The 19,041-nt window shown below is 36.9% G+C and overlaps 1 protein-coding gene across 3 annotated transcripts in view; it reads right to left on the bottom strand.

Moving 5' to 3' along the window:
* Positions 1-1,472: 1,472 nt before the first annotated feature.
* The window catches only part of Cd36-ps1 (CD36 molecule, pseudogene 1), a 53,281-nt gene continuing 35,712 nt past the window's right edge, over positions 1,473-19,041 (bottom strand). For 2 of the 3 annotated variants that reach the window (XM_063286899.1, XM_063286900.1), the window contains 3 exons: positions 18,452-18,525; positions 17,884-17,938; positions 6,882-16,949 (listed from right to left, as the gene is read on the bottom strand). In XM_063286899.1, the coding sequence (XP_063142969.1) occupies positions 16,785-16,949; positions 17,884-17,938; positions 18,452-18,525 (294 nt within the window). In that variant the 3' untranslated portion in view covers positions 6,882-16,784. Of the gene's footprint in view, positions 6,388-6,881; positions 16,950-17,883; positions 17,939-18,451; positions 18,526-19,041 lie in introns of those variants that run through there. The other variant, XM_063286898.1, reaches the window with a different exon arrangement.

Raw genomic sequence — 19,041 nt, 5'->3', positions numbered from 1 at the left:
ATGTGTGATTTGCTAAGGGAATCCTGAGAATAGGGAGCCAACTGACATTTCAGACGATAAGCAATTTGTTAGGGACCCTTTTATATCTTAGGCATTTAAAAAATCATACACAAGTTAAATAATCAGAAACTATGTTTTCAACCAGGTTCTTAATAAGGAAAACATACCTAATTCCTATTTAGGGAAGCTTAAGTACATTATCAGTAGTGATAAATATCTTATTCAGCATGTATATAAAACTAAGTCAAATCTACTTTCAATATTTAAAATTCAGACATCCAACAAAAGACACTGATCTTTGAATTTTGCTCATTGTTTTTCTAATGTGTCAATAGATTAAATTGTTAATCATAACTATTTACCCCAATTCCTGTTATTCATGATTAAAACTCTACATCAACCTGTTCGTTTCATGGTTGCCTTTGTATATGTTTCTTTTACCTTAGGATTCCAGGATTTTCACTCATTCTGTAGCACACCTTGTTATCTCAGTGACTTCCACACCCCACACATCTATATTTCAGTAACATCTGCATGTCTTTCTTAACTAAGTAAAGTCTTTCTAAAATCTTACTTAATATTCAAGCTTCTTTCCTGTGTGTAACATTTATAATTTGCTCAATCTTTTGAATTTCCTTCATTTTCTGCATGCTTATTTTCTCTAAATGAAAAGAAATTTATTTTCTAATCTCAGAATGTGCCATAGGATCAAGTAGACAATTAATTTGACCCAATGGCATCTTACTGGTATACCACTAGGCATACAGAATATGAGAACAAAATATCTCAAACAAAATATAAAAAGAATGTATTAATTAGCTGAAAGGATTCAGTGAGAAGCCAGGCCAGAGAGGATAGGTTTATAAATGTGAACAGAGCACAGACATCACCCTCTCCGTCTCTTCTCTATCACTTTCTGTCTCTGTCTTTGTCTCTCTGTCTCTCTTTGTCTCTGTCCCTCTGTCTCTCCCTGTCTTTCCATCTCTGCCTTCCTTCTCTGTCTCCATATATGTCTCTCTCTCTCTCTCTCTCTCTCTCTCTCTCTCTCTCTCTCTCTCTGTATATTTGAATTTGAGGAAGTAAGAATAAAATATACAAGGTGTATGGCATGAAAATTTACTGTTGAAATGGGAGAAAGATCATGGACCAGGTACACCAGGCCACATCTGTTTGTAAAGTGCATGTTTTCAGCAGGGGGAAATTATGTCTCATATATGACACATGTGGATACATGTGTCCTACACATTTCAGTTCTCATGTACATTTACTACTTCTATCCATGGATATTTTCAACAAAACTGCAACATGTTTCTCGAAGGCTAACCTGGCTACTTTCTCCCACATTTCGATCTACTCTTGCTTTTCCCCTTTATTAATAGAGCTACAATTCTTAAATAAAACAGAAAAGATACATAATACAGCAAAGGGACATTATGTATCCTGACAAGACATTATCTACAGTTTCTATTTCCTTTGGCCTCAGATCCCCCTCTTACTTTTCTAGACAATCTCCATGTATACTGGGAGTGGGCTAACATGGGAAGACAAAGAATGGAGGATATAATATTGAATTTTTAATTCATACAGACACAGTTGCAGAAACCAATAAACTGTAAACTTGTTTGAATGTTTCCGAGATATCTATTGGTAAATATGTAACATTGATACATGCTGAAACTTCAAATTGACCCCAGCCAAAAGAAAGTTTTCAAAATTCTGTTTCTTAGTCTATGTCGGGAAATGTTAAAGCTTTTCTTATGTCTATTTTAGTGTTGATTCCCATAAAGCTTACCAAAAACTAAATTATCTTCTTTAATCGCTAGAAGCGAGAATGTGAAACTACTTTTCATACTTCTTCCCTCTCCCAGGTTTCTTTACAGACGCTTCTTTCCAAAAATGCATTAGGACTCAGCTGTCTGTAATGAAGATAAGATTAGGGCAGAAATACATTTAACTTGGTACCTTGATCCATCATTCATTTAAGCTCCTGTGCCTGCCACTCTGGGTATATTGTTGTACAGTACAACTCAGGAGGCCACCATATGCTTCTCTTTGTCTTTATGTTCTTCCTGCTCACTGCTCTAGTACTCTGTGATCCAGCCCAAGATTTGCCAATATTAACAACTGTTAACTATTATAATTTTCTGTGAACACAGAATATCTACCCAGAACTACTGGATCCTGAAAGCTTGCTTTTCCAAGTGGCTTGTTTCTGTTTTAGCAAAATTTGTAAGATACACATCAAACCTCAGTGTCTGTAACCTCCTCCTCACCTGCCCTCTGCTTAGTGCAGTAAATATGACTATTTGTCAAGCACTTTGTTGAGAAAATCACATAACACATTCCAGCAAACCCAGGGACCATAAAGTTCGTACCATTTTACCCTCCACTCTGCCATCCAGATTAGCTTTATTGCTGCCTGCGAATATCATTTTCCTGGCTGAACGGGGTAAAATGACAAACAGAAGAATATTTATAGTGACATTCTCGAGTCGGTTGGATTTCATTTCAGCTCAATATGCTTATCCAGCTTTGATCTCTATGTCCTTCTGATCATAAATCAACTTAATACCAGCAACAGGGAAATAAAAGTCGTGCAGGTAATCCGGCTTCTCAAGATTTCATCCCTCACTTTTCAAGTCCTTTGGCACATGTGAATCAGTCATGTACTACATTGCACTACTAGCTTGAACTGTCATGGAACCTGAGATTCTGCAGTTTTAACAAGTTTCTAGATGATATGGAGGCTGCTAGGGCCCCAGAATTCAGATAATTAAAGCAATGATAGTATCAAATATTTATACATGCCCTAGCTGTATTGAAGCCCCCTTCAAACCTAGGGGAAATAGAAGTCTTATTGAGTACTGTCTTAGAATATCTGAGAAGAAAAATGGAAATGACTCCTGAGCACACGATATAAACTTAAAGTAGCTACCTCAAGAAGTGCAGAAGCCAAATGTAACAAAAATACAACAAGTCAGAGTCATGTTAACAAGAGCAAAGTTTTAACATTTAAACAAAAATTTAACAGTTTAAATAGTATAGTTAGCTTGGAGTCCCAAAATGAAACAAACAAACTGCCAAACATTACTATATGAATCTGATAGAGATAAATACATTCTCTCTTAGGTCACTAACATAGCTCATCCCAACAACATATAAATAACAAGAAAAACTACACAGGTGGCTTTGAGTTCTTTTAATGGGAAATCCATAGTGGATAGCATTCCAGTTCAAATCCTTCCAGCTAAAAGAGGAAGGCCACAGGAGAACAGCTTCAGCATCTCAAATACACAGGGCTTCAGGCTAGACCACTGACCTGTGCCTGGAACACCAAGATCTGGGCTATGTGAACTGTAGCCAGAAAGGGTATGATGTAGCTCAGACGATGATAAGTTAAGAGACTGACAGCTGTTGTACGTGTACTAATATAATCCTGAGTATTCAGTCATTTTACACAAGACTTTTCAAAGTTAACCAGTAATTCAAATTCTTTGTGTACTTGGAGCAGCAGCATGCAAGTACCTATTCTCAATTTCTGTTGACTTTTCTGAGCCCATTTACAGATGTGATTGAATTTTAAATTCAATTAATAAGGAGCAGCTTTAGTGTTCCAAGTAAACCTAATAGAGATTTTGTTTAAAAAAATTCATCTTGATTAAATGCTATTGTCTTTGTGTGTAGTAAAAACCACAAAAGAATTTATGAACAACTACCAGTATGCAAATATCCTCTCTTAATACCACTTATTTTCACTGCCTATCAGTACAGTAAACATAATTTTCAAACCTGGAATATTTAAATATTTTATTTATTTAGTAATTGTTTGTTTAATTTTTTTGAGGTACTGTCTTTCTATTAGTCCAAGCTTATAGGTTGATGTCATTATGCAGGTGAAGGCAGATGATAAAACGAAGTTTGTCATTGGATGAAAAGGAATCGAGGAGGGAACAGAGGTTTTAGAAGGGAGGAGAGCTGGGGAAGGAGAAGGGCTGGGACAATATGGTAGCAGATGTTAAGATTCTTCTCTATGCATAGATACAGGGTGTTATGACTATTTTTAAGGGGTGGGTATGTACAGAACTTTGTATGCCTAGACGGGCAAATTATATCTTATCAATTGGATCAGAGGTTATTGTGTGGTGTGTTCTTTCACACATGAAAGTTAATTGAGTTTGAGAGAGTGTGTGGTGGTAAGATGTACCGGGCCACCACAAAATTGGTAAGTGTATGCCTAGTATGATGGAAATCTGCCAAGCAGACTGTAAGTGAATCGTTTGCAGACTGCCCGGGTTAGAGGGAGCCTGGGAGAGAAAGTGTGGAGCAGTAGGCATGGGAACCAGTTGCAACAAGTGCCTTTTTTATTTTTACCACTACACAAGATGGCATTGAATTCAAGAATCTCTTGCTTCTATCTACTGAGCACTAATGCTATTCCATTTATTCCAACCTCATATAATTTACAGGAAAATATCTTTGCATTCCATATATGCAAGACAGAATTTTAAAATCCATGAACACACACATGCACATGTGTGTATAAATAGATGTTTACATGTATACTGTTGAACACATCTATCATTCACTTACATCTGTACTACCTTACTTATATTATGTCTTTAATGGGAAACTCAAAAGAAAAAAATCAATAGATCATTTTTTGCCATCTAAAGTAAATATCCATATTTATTCTGAGATTGAATATTTTCTTTTTTTGTAGATTCTTTTCTTGTATAATATATTGTGATTATAGTTTCCCTCCATCTTCACCTTTCAGCTCTTGCCCACATCCTCTTCTCTCCCTTCCTCTCCAGTTTCCCTCTTTCTGTTTCTCATTTAAAAAGAACAAATTTCTAAGAGACACAAATTAACAAGACAAAATAAAATATAATAAGATGAGGCAAAAACTATTATATGAAGAAAGTTGGACATGGCAATTCAATAAGAGGAAAAGAATCCCAAGAGTAGGAGCAAGAGTCAGATATCCACTTTTTCTCCCATAAAAATACCAAGCTAATAGCCATATTGTACTCTGAGGACCTGCATGTAGGCCCATGTAGGCCCAGCGCATAGTTCTTCAATCTCTGTGAACTCATATGAGCCTTGTTTAGTTGATTCAGAGGGCCTTGTTCTCTATCTCTGTGTCTTACAAACCTTCCTACTCTTTGTCCACTGGATTCCCTAAGCTCAGAGAGGAAAGATTTGGTGGAGACCTAGAGTCTCTCTCCACATAATGTCTGGCTGTGGGTCTCTGCATAGATCGCCATATGCTGTAAGAGGAAGCCTCTCTGGTGATGAATGGATAAGCCATTTTTCTAGGAGTATAGCAGAATATCATTAAGTATCATTTTATTGATATTTTTGACCAGCAGTGTTTGGCTTTATCCTGTCTCTGGGCTGTCCAGTCTCTGGTTCTTGGTTACCAAATGAAAGCAGTGTCAGGGATGAATTGCTTCTAATGAAGTGAGGTCAGATCAGGCATTGATTGTCTACTACAAGTTCTGTGCTACCATTTCTCTAGCATATTTTTCAAGCAGAAGAGATTGTAGGTCAAATGTATTGTGGCTAAGTCAGTATCTATCTTCCTCTTTCAGTAGCCTGCAAAGTACCTTGCCATGCCAAAGAGATTACAGCTTATGGGTGAGGGCTCCATGTAGGGACCAGATGACTTCTCCATGTTCAATGAGTTGTGTGGGTGTTTTCCTCAAGAATGGGACCTCTCTGTCCATTTGCAGAGAACAACTGGTGGTCTTAACCATAGCCTGGATTATTTGGGGATTTCCAGAGAACTCCCTTGTCCAACAACTCAATTGAACTTAACCTAGTTTTGCCACTTGAAGCCTTACCTGGGCACAGGATGTTGTATTCCCCATTATGAGAAGTCCTCATTAGGATCACCTCTGAAGATCTCAGGAAGCTTTCATTGCACTAGATTTCCACCACCCCTCACTTTCAACCATCTCTCCGAGCACCCATTGCTGCCCACTGTAGGGTGCACTCCTGTGGTGAACAACAGTACTGCGCATGCGCAGGCTTTGCACCTGGCATCAGTTGGCCAGTAATATGCTAATGAGGGAGCAGTACCATGCTAATGAGGTGATTCATGCTCCACCAATCCCTGAAGGAGAATTAGCATAGCCTCAGCCTGTTGTCTATATAAGGTGAGCGCTTTTGCTGCTTGAGGTCCCCGTATCAGAAATGAGGTGGTCCTGCAATAAAGGCTGTTAAGAAGGATCCGACGGTGTTGCGTCTTCCTTGCCAGACGAGGTGGGTGTGTCAACTGGTGGCCTGTACGGGGAACCGAGGACATCCTCGTGGATTTCAGAACTTTTCAGCTTCAGGACAGCGACATCGGTAAAGTTCCCAGATAAGGGACGATAAAGTTCTCTGGAGGTAAGCACAGACAATGGATAAAGTTCTCTGGAGGTAAGCAGAGACGATGGATAAAGTTCTCTGGAGGTAAGCAGAGACGATGAAAGCCTTGGTATAGAGGCTGAAAGGTTTGTGAAGGTGAAAGCCTTGGTATAGAGGCCGAAAGGTTTATGAACTACTGCAATGTTGTTTCCAATGGATCCTTTGTGGGTAGGGCTTGTAATTTTGTTTCTTTTTTTCTTTGTGTGGGATAGAGAAGCCACAGAGGGCAAGCTTGAGCCCGGACCAAAACCTCTTTGGCAAATGGTCCCAGCCTGCTTGGAGGATAAACGATGTGAGGAAGCCCTTAAGACAGGTCAGAGGGTCCTTGAAGAGCAACAAGAAAGTATGTCAGAGGGAGAAAAGTTCTCGAAAGAAAAAAAGAAAAGAAAAGGAGATAAAAGGAACAGAGAGAAGGCAGAGATAAAAAATGGGGTCAGTGCAGCTTTTGTTGTGGCTCAAGTTGAGGCTATTGCTAGGTATGTGATTAGGCTCTGGAAACCTCACAGAGTCATACTGATCAGATTTGATAGACGTAGATAACCTGAAAAATTTTATTCAGGAGAATCAAACAAAAAGATAAACTTTTGTCTTGAAAATTGTATAGAGTGTGCCTACTTGGATTCCTGGTCTCAAGGAGATTTAGCAGGTGACAAGGTGCTTCTCTTAAAAAAGCAGTTTCGGGGCTGGGGATTTAGCTCAGTGGTAGAGCGCTTACCTAGGAAGCACAAGGCCCTGGGTTCGGTCCCCAGCTCCAAAAAAAAAAAAAAAAAAAAAAAAGAACCAAAAAAAAAAAAAAGCAGTTTCAATCGGCCTTTGGAGCCTTGCACCTGTAGCTAAGGTATGTGTAGCCACTTCAATTTTGTTTTCTGACTGGTTTTAAATGTATAAATATTCTCTACATGCCTTGGTTATGGACCATTGGCTTTTAAGTTATTGGATATGGTTAAAAAATGTAACATTGGTAACAGAAAGTTGACATAAAACTAGTAAATTTAGACGGAGTCATTCTAGACAACATGTGGCATGAGCCAATCTAGGGAAACAGGTCTAAATTGGGATGATATTTTTATGGAAATTTTATCCTAGAAATCAGGATTCTAAAAGATTTTAAGGCAATGTCTCTTTGTTGAGGTATTGGAGATCACACCATCATGCATTCATATGTAGGAATTGGCAGTCAAACCTTGTAGCATGAAGGATAGACTCGGTGTTTTGGAGACTGGATTTTGGGATGATGAGGCTGATCTTGAGGAAGAGGTTGCTCAGTGTGAGAGGGAGAGATATGATCCAGACTGGCCACATGCTAGTGCACGTGGCAATGAGGCAGACAATTAGGCAAGAAAGCGGTTATACCAACAGCACCTCCATATAACCCTCAACATAAAAGCATGGTGAAGCCTACAAAACCTACTTCCTTTTGCCCAGAGGTGTGGAAAGAGATGGGATTAATAAGACCCTTGAATATTACCCTTCTGCTGTTGCACAGCTTGCTGTGTTAGGCGTAAAATCTTGTATTCAGCATTTTGGTATTTTACCCAAGAAAATTACTATACCATATACAACAGCTCAGATAGAAACATTGTGTGCCTTGATAGATGATTGGGCCATATTACGCTGCAGTTTTGATGGAGAGTTTGACAATCATTATCCTAAGGATCCTTTGCTACAATTTTTCTTTGAACATCCAGTGATTTTTTCCAAAGGTCACTGCCTCATAGATTTAGTTCAAGAACAAACTGAAGCACTGTATCATATGATACAGCTGTCCTGCATTTCCTCCTTTAGAGTTTATGCATTATTTCTTTGCGATCTAACTTTTCTCAGCATTCTCAACAAAGAAATCTTGAATTACATGAAAGGAAACTGGTCCATGAAAGCAGAGCAACTATCAAGACAATTGCTGATGCAGATTGCTGTCCTCAACAGCACTAGGTTGGACCCCATCACAGTTGAAGATTTGACCTCATGTATTACCAATGCTTTCTCCCTTTTTAAGGAGTGGACGGGCATGTTTGCCTGGGGAGCTATTGTCCTCCTGGGATGCGGAGTAGGTCTCTGGCTTATTGGCTGTTTAAAAAGAGAACATGCCAGACCTAAAGTGGTTGTTTACCAGGCTATGACCACCATTAAAAAGGGTGCTTCTCCCAACATATGGCTGGCCTCTTTGAAAGATTAAGAGTTCGCCCTAGATTATTTTTGTCACTGTCATGTGGAGTCATTGTATCCAGAGACAGGCAACTTTCCTCAAGCTTGGACCAACCTAAGCTTGGGGCCCAGTGGCGATAGGGTAACTCTATGACGGATAAGGCCGAGTTTGGATGAGAACGACCTAAGACAGGAGCAATGACAAGATTGATGTGACACCCAGATCTAGACCAGTCATTTTATTAAACAAAAAAGGGGGAGATGTAGGGCACCCTCCTGTGGTTAACAACGGTACTGCGCATGCGCAGGCTTTGCACCTGGTATCAGTTGGCTGGTAATATGCTAATGAGGGAGCAGTACCATGCTAATGAGGTGATTCATGCTCCGCCAATCCCTGAAGGACAATTAGCATAGCCTCAGCCTGCTGTCTATATAAGGCGAGCGCTTTTGCTGCTTGAGGTCCCTATATCAGAAAAGAGGTGGTCCTGCAATAAAGGCTGTTAAGAAGGATCCGACGGTGTTGCGTCTTCCTTGCTGGACGAGGTGGGCGCAACACCCCCCAGTCTCTCTCCACCTCATATCCCTCCATCTGATTACTGAACTCTGATTCCCACCCACACCCAGCCTGTCTGTAAAATCTATTGTATTTAAATGTCACAGGGAGATCCCTACTTTTCTCCAGACCCCTCCCCTTTACCTAAGATCTCTAGATCTATGGATTACAGCTTGGTTAACATTTACTTACTAGTTAATATTCCTTTAAGTGAATTAAGTTAACATACAGCAGACTTACCTTCCTAGATCTGAGCTACCTTACTCAATGAGTTTTGTTTAGTACCATCTATAAATCTTCAAGTTATATGATTTCATTTTTTTAAATTACTGAGTATTAGGCCATTTTTAGATGTACCTCATATCATTATTCATTCATCTGTTGAGGGATATCTAAGTTTTTCCCAATTTCTGACTATTATGGACAAAACAGCAAAAAACGTGGTTGAGTAAATGATTCCATGGTAGGATGAAGTACCCTTTGAGTATCTGTCTAAGAGTAGTATAGTTGCATCTTGAGATAGATAAATTTCCAGTTTGCTGAGGAATCACCATGCTAATTTCCATAGTGATTGTATAGTTCACAAGCATATCAGCAGCGCAGGAGGAGTGACCCTTTTACTTCGCATCCTCACCTGCATGAGTTGTCACTTGTTTTAGTGATCTTAATCATTCTGACAGGGATAAGATGGGAACTTGAATCAGGAAAGTTGGAAGGTCATCTTGATTTGCATTTCTTTGATATGTGAGGATGTTGAACACTTTTTGTGTTTCCACATCTGAGAATTCCTGTTTATATCTGTGCTCCATTTTTAATTGGGTTGTCTGGTATCTTGGTACCTAGTTGTTTGAGTATGTATTTTGAATATTAGCTGTTTATCAAATGCACAGGTGGTAAAAATCTTTCCCATTCTCTAGGCTGCTGCATTATAAAATAAACAGTGTCCTTTGCCATGCTAACAGTGTTATGTTGAGAACATCTTTTCCTGTGCCAATAAGTTTAAGATTCTTTCCCACTTTCTTTTCTATCAGGTTCAGTATATGTTTTTATAGTGAACTCTTTGACCCCATTAAACTTATGTTTGTGCACGGTGATGGATATGGATCTATTTGCATTCTTCTACTTGCAGACATCCAGTTTGACTAGAACCATTTGGTAAAGATGATTTCTTTTTCCATCATATATTTCTGGCCTATTTATCAAAAAATGAGGTATTCATAGGTTTCTGAATTTGTAATTTATTACTATATCCATGAAGTATATGTTTATACTTCTAGCAGTTCTTCTATTATTTATCATAATTCAGTATTGTCTCTCTGTCTCTCTCAGTCTCTCTCTGTCTCTGTCTCTGTCTCTCTCTCTGTTTCTACATTAAACTAGAACTTTTCTTTCAAGATCTATAAAAAATGTTTTGGAATTTATTGGGAATTGCATTGAATCTACAGATTGCTTTTGGTAGAATCATTTATACTGTGTGGCTGTTACTGATCCACAAGCAAAGAAGATATTTCCATCTTCTGATATTTTGTTCAAAGACTTGAAGATTTTTATCATAGCTTTTCCCTGGCTTGATTACAGTTATTTCAAGACATTTTGTGCTGTTTAAGACTCTTTTGAAAGGCCTTGTTCCCTTGACTTTCTTCTCAGGTCTTTTGTCATCTGTATACAGGAGGGCTACTGGTTTTTCTGCTTAATCTTGTATTCAGCTACTTTGTTGAACGTGTTTATCAGCTTTAGGAGACTTTAGAGTCGCTCATGTTTATTATTAGGACATCCACATTGATTGAAAGTTTTTCTGGGTATGTTACTCTGTGCTGGCATCTGTGCTGTGAGTCTGTAGAGTCACCTATTCAGGCCCTTCTGTCTTTTAGAGTCTCCATTGAGAAGTCAGGCAAAATTCTAATAGGCGTGTCAGTATATGTTACTTGATCTTTTTCCCTTGGAGCTTTTACTATTCTGTCTTTGTTCTATATGTCTAGTCTTTTGATTATTGTGTGCTCTAGTTATATCATTTTCTAGTCCAGTTTATTTGGTGTTCTGTATGCTTCTTGTACATTGGTAGACATGTTCTTCTTTAGAATTGGGGCCCTTTTTTTCATTTTTTTCTATCATTTGGTTAAAAATATTTTCTGTGCCTTTGACCTATTTTTTTTCCTCCTTCATGTATTCTTATTATTCTCATTTTGGCTTATTTTTGGTCTTTTCATATGTTCTCAGATTTTCTAGATATTTTTGTGCCAGTATTTTTCATATAACATTTCTTTGATGGAGTTATCCATCTTTCTATCATGTCTTCAATACCTGACACTCTTTTTTTCCTATCTCTTGTATTTCTTTGATCCAATATCTTGGAATGTTATTGATATTTCAATTTCTATCAAACTTTAACTGCTCACATAGATTTTTCTTACTGAGTTCAGTTGTTTCTCTATATTTTTAATTTGCTGCAACATCTATAGGCCAGCTATTTGAATTCTTACCAAGCAGCCTGTCCATGTCCGCATGTTTCCACACTTCATGCTTCCTGATGGTTTTAGCACTGTGCTTCATGCACCAACATTCACACAATTGAGGAAGGGAACACTTTTGTCCATTCTTTATAGACTCTGTGTAAAAATGTCATTAAATGCTATGCTAAGAATCCGCACAGAGATGACCTGTATTTGGGCCACTTTGTCTGCCTGTTTCAGTGTTATAAGATGCTAGAAGTCCATAATGCTACACAAAGAAACCATGTCACCACTGGCAAGTGCACACTGGGCCATGTCTGAAGCTCATAGTCATAGAAATCTCCATATCGTTGCATTTCTCCTGAAGTCTAATGCCACCATGATTTCCTAGACTGCTGCATGCTGTACATAGAGTCCACCTTCATGGAACTTGGGGTGCTTGACTCACTAGTCATGGAGAACGTATCAGCTTTCTCTATGAGACATGTAAGACAGGTGTCTCCCAATACTGTTGCACATCTGATGTTAAAGTCTACAGCAAAGTCTGATTTTCCCTTGTAGGTAAAAATTCTTTCTGCCCATGATTCTCTCAGTGAATTTGCCAAAAAGCTGATGGGAGTAATATGAACTGTTCTCCTTCCTTTTTCAATGCATCTTTCGTTAATCCTGTACTGCAGGCGTGTGATGTGATCGCACTTTTTTTCTGAACTCTGGTGAAGCTACTTCTCTCAATATCTTAGAGCAATGATTTCCCCATCCTAATTAAAAGAAAAGACGCAAGTCTTTTTGTTTTGAGGACCTTCAGATATCCGGAAGATCCTTCCTAAGAGCTATTAGCTCAACCTGAGGTTTTTAATAGAACTTACAAATAAACCTGAAAACTTACACCTAGATGCTATGTGATTACTTTTTAAAGTTCTTTAAATTTTACCGTTTATTTATTAAAATTGTTTCTTTGGGAGTGCTGCATGCCTTTAATCCTACCACTCAGTGCAAACCTCTCATCCCAGCAATCAGGAGGCAGAGACGGCAAATCTAGACCAGCCTGGTCCACAGTCTTAGAAAGCAAGTTCCAGGACCACCAGGGCAACCCTGAGAAACTCTTTATCAAAAGCCAAAATAAAAAACCAAAAGCAAAAACAGACACAGAAACAAAAGCAAAAACAGAAACAAAAAGCAGGAAAAAAGAAAAAGAAAAAAGAAAGTGAGAGAAAGAGAAGGTTTCTTTTAAATTTGAGGTTTACCATAACATAATTTCCCACTCTCCTTTCTCTCCTACAACCTTCTCATACACTCCTCCATCCCTCTTAAATTCCATGTGCACATACATGCCTGAGTGTATAAATGTATAAGTGTCACATGCACACAGAAGGCTGCAGAGGAGAGGCAGGCATTGTAGCAACTAAACAGGAGTTATATGAGGCTATGAGCAGACATATAGGAGCTGAGAACCAAACTCAGGTCTGCTGTAGAAACCTCAAGCACTTCTAACCATTGACCCAGCAGTCCTGCCCCAAACTGTCATGCTGTTTTTGATAAGTTTTGTATCTAGTCAAGAGAGTTCCTTTTCCTTTCTTTTTCTATGTATACAACACAAATGTTTGCTTTTATTTTGTCTTCTATACTAGAATCTATTGGGACTAATATTCTTTGAAATAGGTTACTCTGCTAAAGGAAGCAAAGCAACTATCACTGTGTCCTGGAAAGACGTTAGCCTTCACTCTTACATTCCTGCTATAAAATTAAAGCAAAACATCCATTTCCAATTGGATTAAGACAGAGAAGTCAGGTTAAATGATTCAGAATGATGTAAGACTTCAGATGAAATACTTCCACAAATAATAATAATAATAATAATAATAATAATAATAAAACATATCATGATACAATAGTAACTAGAGAAAACATTTGAACTTAAGAACATCTTTAATGTTAGAAACCAGTTCTTTCTGGGTGATTATGAAAGCAGAATATATTACCACAAATATATATTTAAAGCCCATTCTAGCTTTTGTAAGATTCTATATCATAATCCATTTATAATAAATTACATCTTTTAACACTATAACAGCTCTCTGAAGTTACATTAGTTGCAGCTGAGCAGAAAGAGAAAAACCTACTCAGTTTTTAAAAGAGCTAGGCAGCATGGAACTTGACAACATACTTAAAATAAAGAGCTAAAATGTGCTAAAAATAGTTCATTTCATGGCGAGGAACAGAACATATAAGCTCTGTGTAAGAAAGTAAAAAGAAAAAAGTATCTGTGATACCTGGCCTTGTTGTTGCCAAGGACACCAGAGAGGGAGAGGATTAAACAATATATCAACAATGGTTCATATGTGAATTGTTCATTTTTCATCCTTAAATCTTTAAAATGATATAATCCTTATGACATATCATGTGCTGACAGTCACAAGGAACATTTGCTATAAATGAAAGGGCCACCCCAGACATGATAACAGTTTACTTCGATGAGGAGCAAAACATTTCTTAGAATATACATTCTTGAAACTTGCCAACAGGGAAAATAAATCGTCAATCAGAACCAAAAAAGATAATTGGTTCTGCAGAAATTGAAGTCCACTCAGTTGCAGATGATGGACTTGAAAAAATACAAGATTTTATTAAAAAATATAGGCTTAGTGACATATTAATCTTTTCGAAATATGCTGTTACTTATTGCAGTATATAAATAAATATATATCTGCAATAAGAGAGAGAGAGAGAGAGAGAGAGAGAGAGAGAGAGAGAGAGAGAGCGCACATCACCATTTCTTCAACTACAGATAGGTGTGTTTTATAAAAACAAGCATGTATTAAGTCTTCGTTTTGGAGATTGGTTTTACCAAAGATGTAGCTAGTGCATAAAGTAGGTTCATCCACTACAGAAGAGACATTACCAATCAGAGAGCAGTGAGATAATAAAAAGGCAAAATAGTCTTATATCACATATATCACATCATACATATCATATTCTATCGAGATATGATAGTTTCAGTTATGCAGCACAGTATCTCATGCTAAAGAGAGAAGTCACCTTTCAGTTTCATTTTAAGGGAGATACATGCTCCTCCTCAAGAAGGACACGTAGAAAGCTGCATCCTTAACTCCCAAGAGGTAAGCATACTGAGAGCAGGGAGGGTAGTCAATTAAACTGGCTACTGACAACCCTCATACATTCAAGACTGCCTTCCATGAAGAGATATACGTGTACAGCTTTCAACTGAGCTTACTGTAGTCTCCCCAGCAGCAAGTCACTTTCTCCCTAGCGCGCTACCTAACTCCATTTTGTACATCCAACCCCCCTTAAAATTGTGCACAACTTTTCTCAGAGACATAACTTTTAACATATTACAAAATGATTGCTTCATCAAACCTGAGTCTCATAATTGTGAGTCTAGTAGAGTTAATTTATTGCCAAGGAAGAATCTGTTTTTTGAAAGCACGGTCTTTAAGAGGTGATATATTTCTGTCTTTAAAACAGTGGAACGCATGGATTAAATAGACACAGTGATGTAGGTACTAAGAGCTTTTAATTCTGTTATCAATTAGTACTATATGAACCTAAGAAACCTTATATTCAAGGATCATTAAACATTGATGAAGTTATTCATTTAACTAAATAAACCAGTAGCTTATACAGACTTGCTTTTGTATTTGAGCAGGGATTTGATAACTTTTCAATGGATATTCTGTTTGATCTATGATATTGATATGTGTACACATGCATTCCATTATAACACTGATGGGCTAATGAGAAATATTAAAGTATTTAACTTTGGAGGAGACATTTTTCTCATATTTTATTGAGAATAAATGTCTTTCATGCAATTGATTGAGAAGTTTTCATTTTATGTGCGTGGGTATTTTGCCTGCACGTCTCTTTGTCCATCGTCATGTATGTGTCAATGACCGTGGAGGCCAACAAGTGGTACTGGAGTTAGCAGCTACCTGCTGGGAAAGGGTCATTTGGAAGAGCAATGGTGCTCATAACCAACTGCCATGTCTCTGCCTCATATTTTATGCATTACATTGTTCATATGTCTTGTTAACATTTTAAACACATGGCGCTCAAAAGAATTTTAGAGTGAAACAAATGATCCAGAACAAAACATTGAGTTGCTTTTTCCACACCATAAAGATGCTCAACTCCCATACAATAAATACTGTTAGCTAACTTCCACATTACTTTAGAAAACATTGACATGGTTATCTTAGACTTCAACATGGACAATGTGACATTTGTTCTAATCTTACAGAATGTCTCCAGGGAATAATACCATAGTATTTACTCCAGGTTACTGGAGACTTACACAGGAGTGATGTGATAATTCATGTAAAATATTTAGCATTATCGGTATGTGTTCAATATTAATTATTGGGATTAAAATCAAAATTTCTGCAAGACAAAGGTTATGGTTAATTTTTGGCTTAAGTAGAATACAATTTCAAACTAAGCATTTTCTCCTCATCATTTTTTCTAATAGAATTGGAGATTTATATTTCAAAGTTTATTTCCACTTAGGCTAGGGGAAGTATGCTAAGCTTCCCTTTCTGTTCATGTAGAGAAACATGGATAGTGATATCTAGTCACAGTGGTCATTACTATGTAAAACACCCTGTACAATTTAGCCAAGACTCTTATGTATTATCCACATTACCATACTTTCTCTCAAAACTGAGTCACTCAATCAATTAATTATACTATTATCTTGTAATTTTTTATTCTAATTCTCAGAAAATGGCTTTTAATTCATCATCAGCATGTTGTGCTATTAAGCTCTACTTGGGAATAAGAAAGGCTAGCATCTACAAGCATCCACCCAGGGTTTATGGTAATAATTTCTTTTGCCTCTGTTAATCAAAATCTATATATTGCTACATCTACATCTTGTTCTTATAAATTTCTATCTACTAAAATTTTTATAATTATAATTTTTATAAGGTATAATTTTAATAATTCTTAAAATAAAAGAAATTAGCAAGTATTAATTTGGACAAAAATTATAATTGTGTTCATTTCCCTGTGGTAATGATGATTTCAATAATCATTTGCTTCTCAATTTTCTTTACAACAATAACATCAAAAGTTGGGATATATTAAGACATTATAGCTGGCTAAACATGTGCAGAAATGTATATATGTGCTTTAATGTATAATCCCTTCTCGATGAGATGAAAACATACTTTGATGAAATGATACATACTTTGATGAGCACTTACTTATTTTCCATTCTTAAATCTGCAAGCACAGTATGAAATCATGAAAGCAACAAACATCACTACTCCAACACCAAGTAAGACCATCTCAACCAGGCCCAGGAGCTTTATTTTCCCGGTCACTTGGTTTCTGAACATTTCTGCTTTCTCATCGCCAATGGTCCCAGTCTGCAACCAAGATAACCATTAACGTTATTTTGTTAAATTAATAAAACAAAATAACTTTATGCCATTCTCTCCTTTCAACATTCACATAGGTGTCATCTACCTGTGTCAGCAAGGCAGTAAAATTCACTTCCCGTCTGAAGTTGACCTACTGCACTTGCTGATGTGCGAAGTGACTCCCTTCCCACTTTGATCAGGCTGCCTAGAGCTCGGCAGTGCATGAGCATCCATTTGATCTTTCAGATTCTTTGAACTATTTCACAACTTTCCAAATGTTTCCCGGTGTCAGGGAGAAAGGGCAAAGGTCAACAGCTGTACTTCCTTCGAAGGTTTGTGCAATGCATTTTCTAATTCTGTGACTAATGAATTTAGTAGCTTACAGCAAGACAGTTTACCAGGCGATAGGATTGTGAGTCTAGTCTAACCTGCCCTGATTAGGAATAATTGGTTTTTATCGTCACGATTACATTCAATGAATCATGAATTCTGTGCTATTACATATGTGTTTGTTTCTTGAGTACAAGTAAACATGTAAAACTATATGTCTGTCTGAAAAAGAAACCATAAAATTTAACAAACAGTTCAATGTAATTTAGTTTTTTTTCTAATAGATATATCAAAGTGTACAAGCATATGCACAGGCAGTGTAAATACATTATATTTGAGTACATATATATTATATGTACTACATCTCATTTTATTTATCTTTTATTTTTATTTTTTAATGATTATTCCACTTTGCATCTTAAATGATACTCCCCCTTCCTGGTTACACATCCACCAACCCCTCCTCCTATACTATACTTCCCCGTCCCCTTTGCCTGTATGAGAGCACTTGCCCACACACCCATACTCTCCTACCCACTGCTGCAGAGTCATTTTAAGTAACAAAATCGTTTTACATAAAAATTATTTTAATGAATAATGAAGCACTAACCTCATTTAGCCACAGTATAGGTACAATGTAAGGTCTCTTCAGATTCTTCAGTGGTCTATAATATACATCGAAAATAATTGTGAGTATGCTTGTACATACCTAAAATATACTTAGAGTAAATAAGCTATTGGAAATCAATTATTCCTGTATATCACTTAAGTTCTCTGGTTTTGTTCTAGTCAATGAATCAATTTTAATGGAAATGTCTCTCATAGTCTCAATTCACATATCTAATATAGATTTCTAATTATATCTTATGGGTTCACAGGTACATATTTTAGTCTACAAACGTACATGACCTAGAAGTTACAGTACTAATAATTGGATATAGGGTACATAAGAAGTACCCTCAACAGTATCCAACTAATAGTAGTTAAAATAGACTATTTCAATAAGCATCAGATCTGATTCTCTTTCAAGTAAAATATGTCTCAGACATTTAACAATTCCATAGTAGCATAAATATGAAAAACTGTAAGACGTTCTTTCCATTTTTCTTCATTCACTTACAATCTTATAAGGAAGTGCTACTAATGCATTAATAAAAAACATTGTTAGGGAAACTCACTCTATTTTTCTAGCTGGCTTGACCAGTATGTTGACCTGCAGTCGTTTTGCAAACTGTAGAGTGAATCCAGTTATCTGAAAAGAACAAATTTAAATAACTATAAACTTCTAAAACATTCCTTTAGAATAGTCAGATTTTGCCTTTTCTATTATTCAAAGAGAGTAATTTTGTATTTAAAAATGAAAGAATTCTTAAGGCTGAAAAATTAGAGTATTTAAATGAATAATGTACATAAGTGGTCATGTTCTACCTGCATTTATATTCATAATTGTATCTATATACATAATGTATGCATGTATATATACATAAATATGGTGAGAGAATTTGTCTTAGCTAACTATAGTTTCCTTTACATTGTGAAATAAACACAATTTTGTTCAGAAAGAAAGAACATTAGTAAAACAATACAAAAAGGCCAATACAGTTCATGTAGTTGCTGAACTATATTTCCAAATATTTATTTCTTCAGAGCCCAGATATCAGTAAAGAACAGTATTACAGACATCTGTTATTTAAGGAGAACTGTAAGTCCATAGCTCGCAGATGCTGAGGGTCAGTTCCAGAGCATGGTTGCTTAACAAGCGTTAGAC

This window comes from Rattus norvegicus, chromosome 4 (assembly GCF_036323735.1).
Source record: "Rattus norvegicus strain BN/NHsdMcwi chromosome 4, GRCr8, whole genome shotgun sequence".
Taxonomy (NCBI): domain Eukaryota; kingdom Metazoa; phylum Chordata; class Mammalia; order Rodentia; family Muridae; genus Rattus; species Rattus norvegicus.
This window is presented reverse-complemented; position numbering and strand designations above follow the sequence as displayed.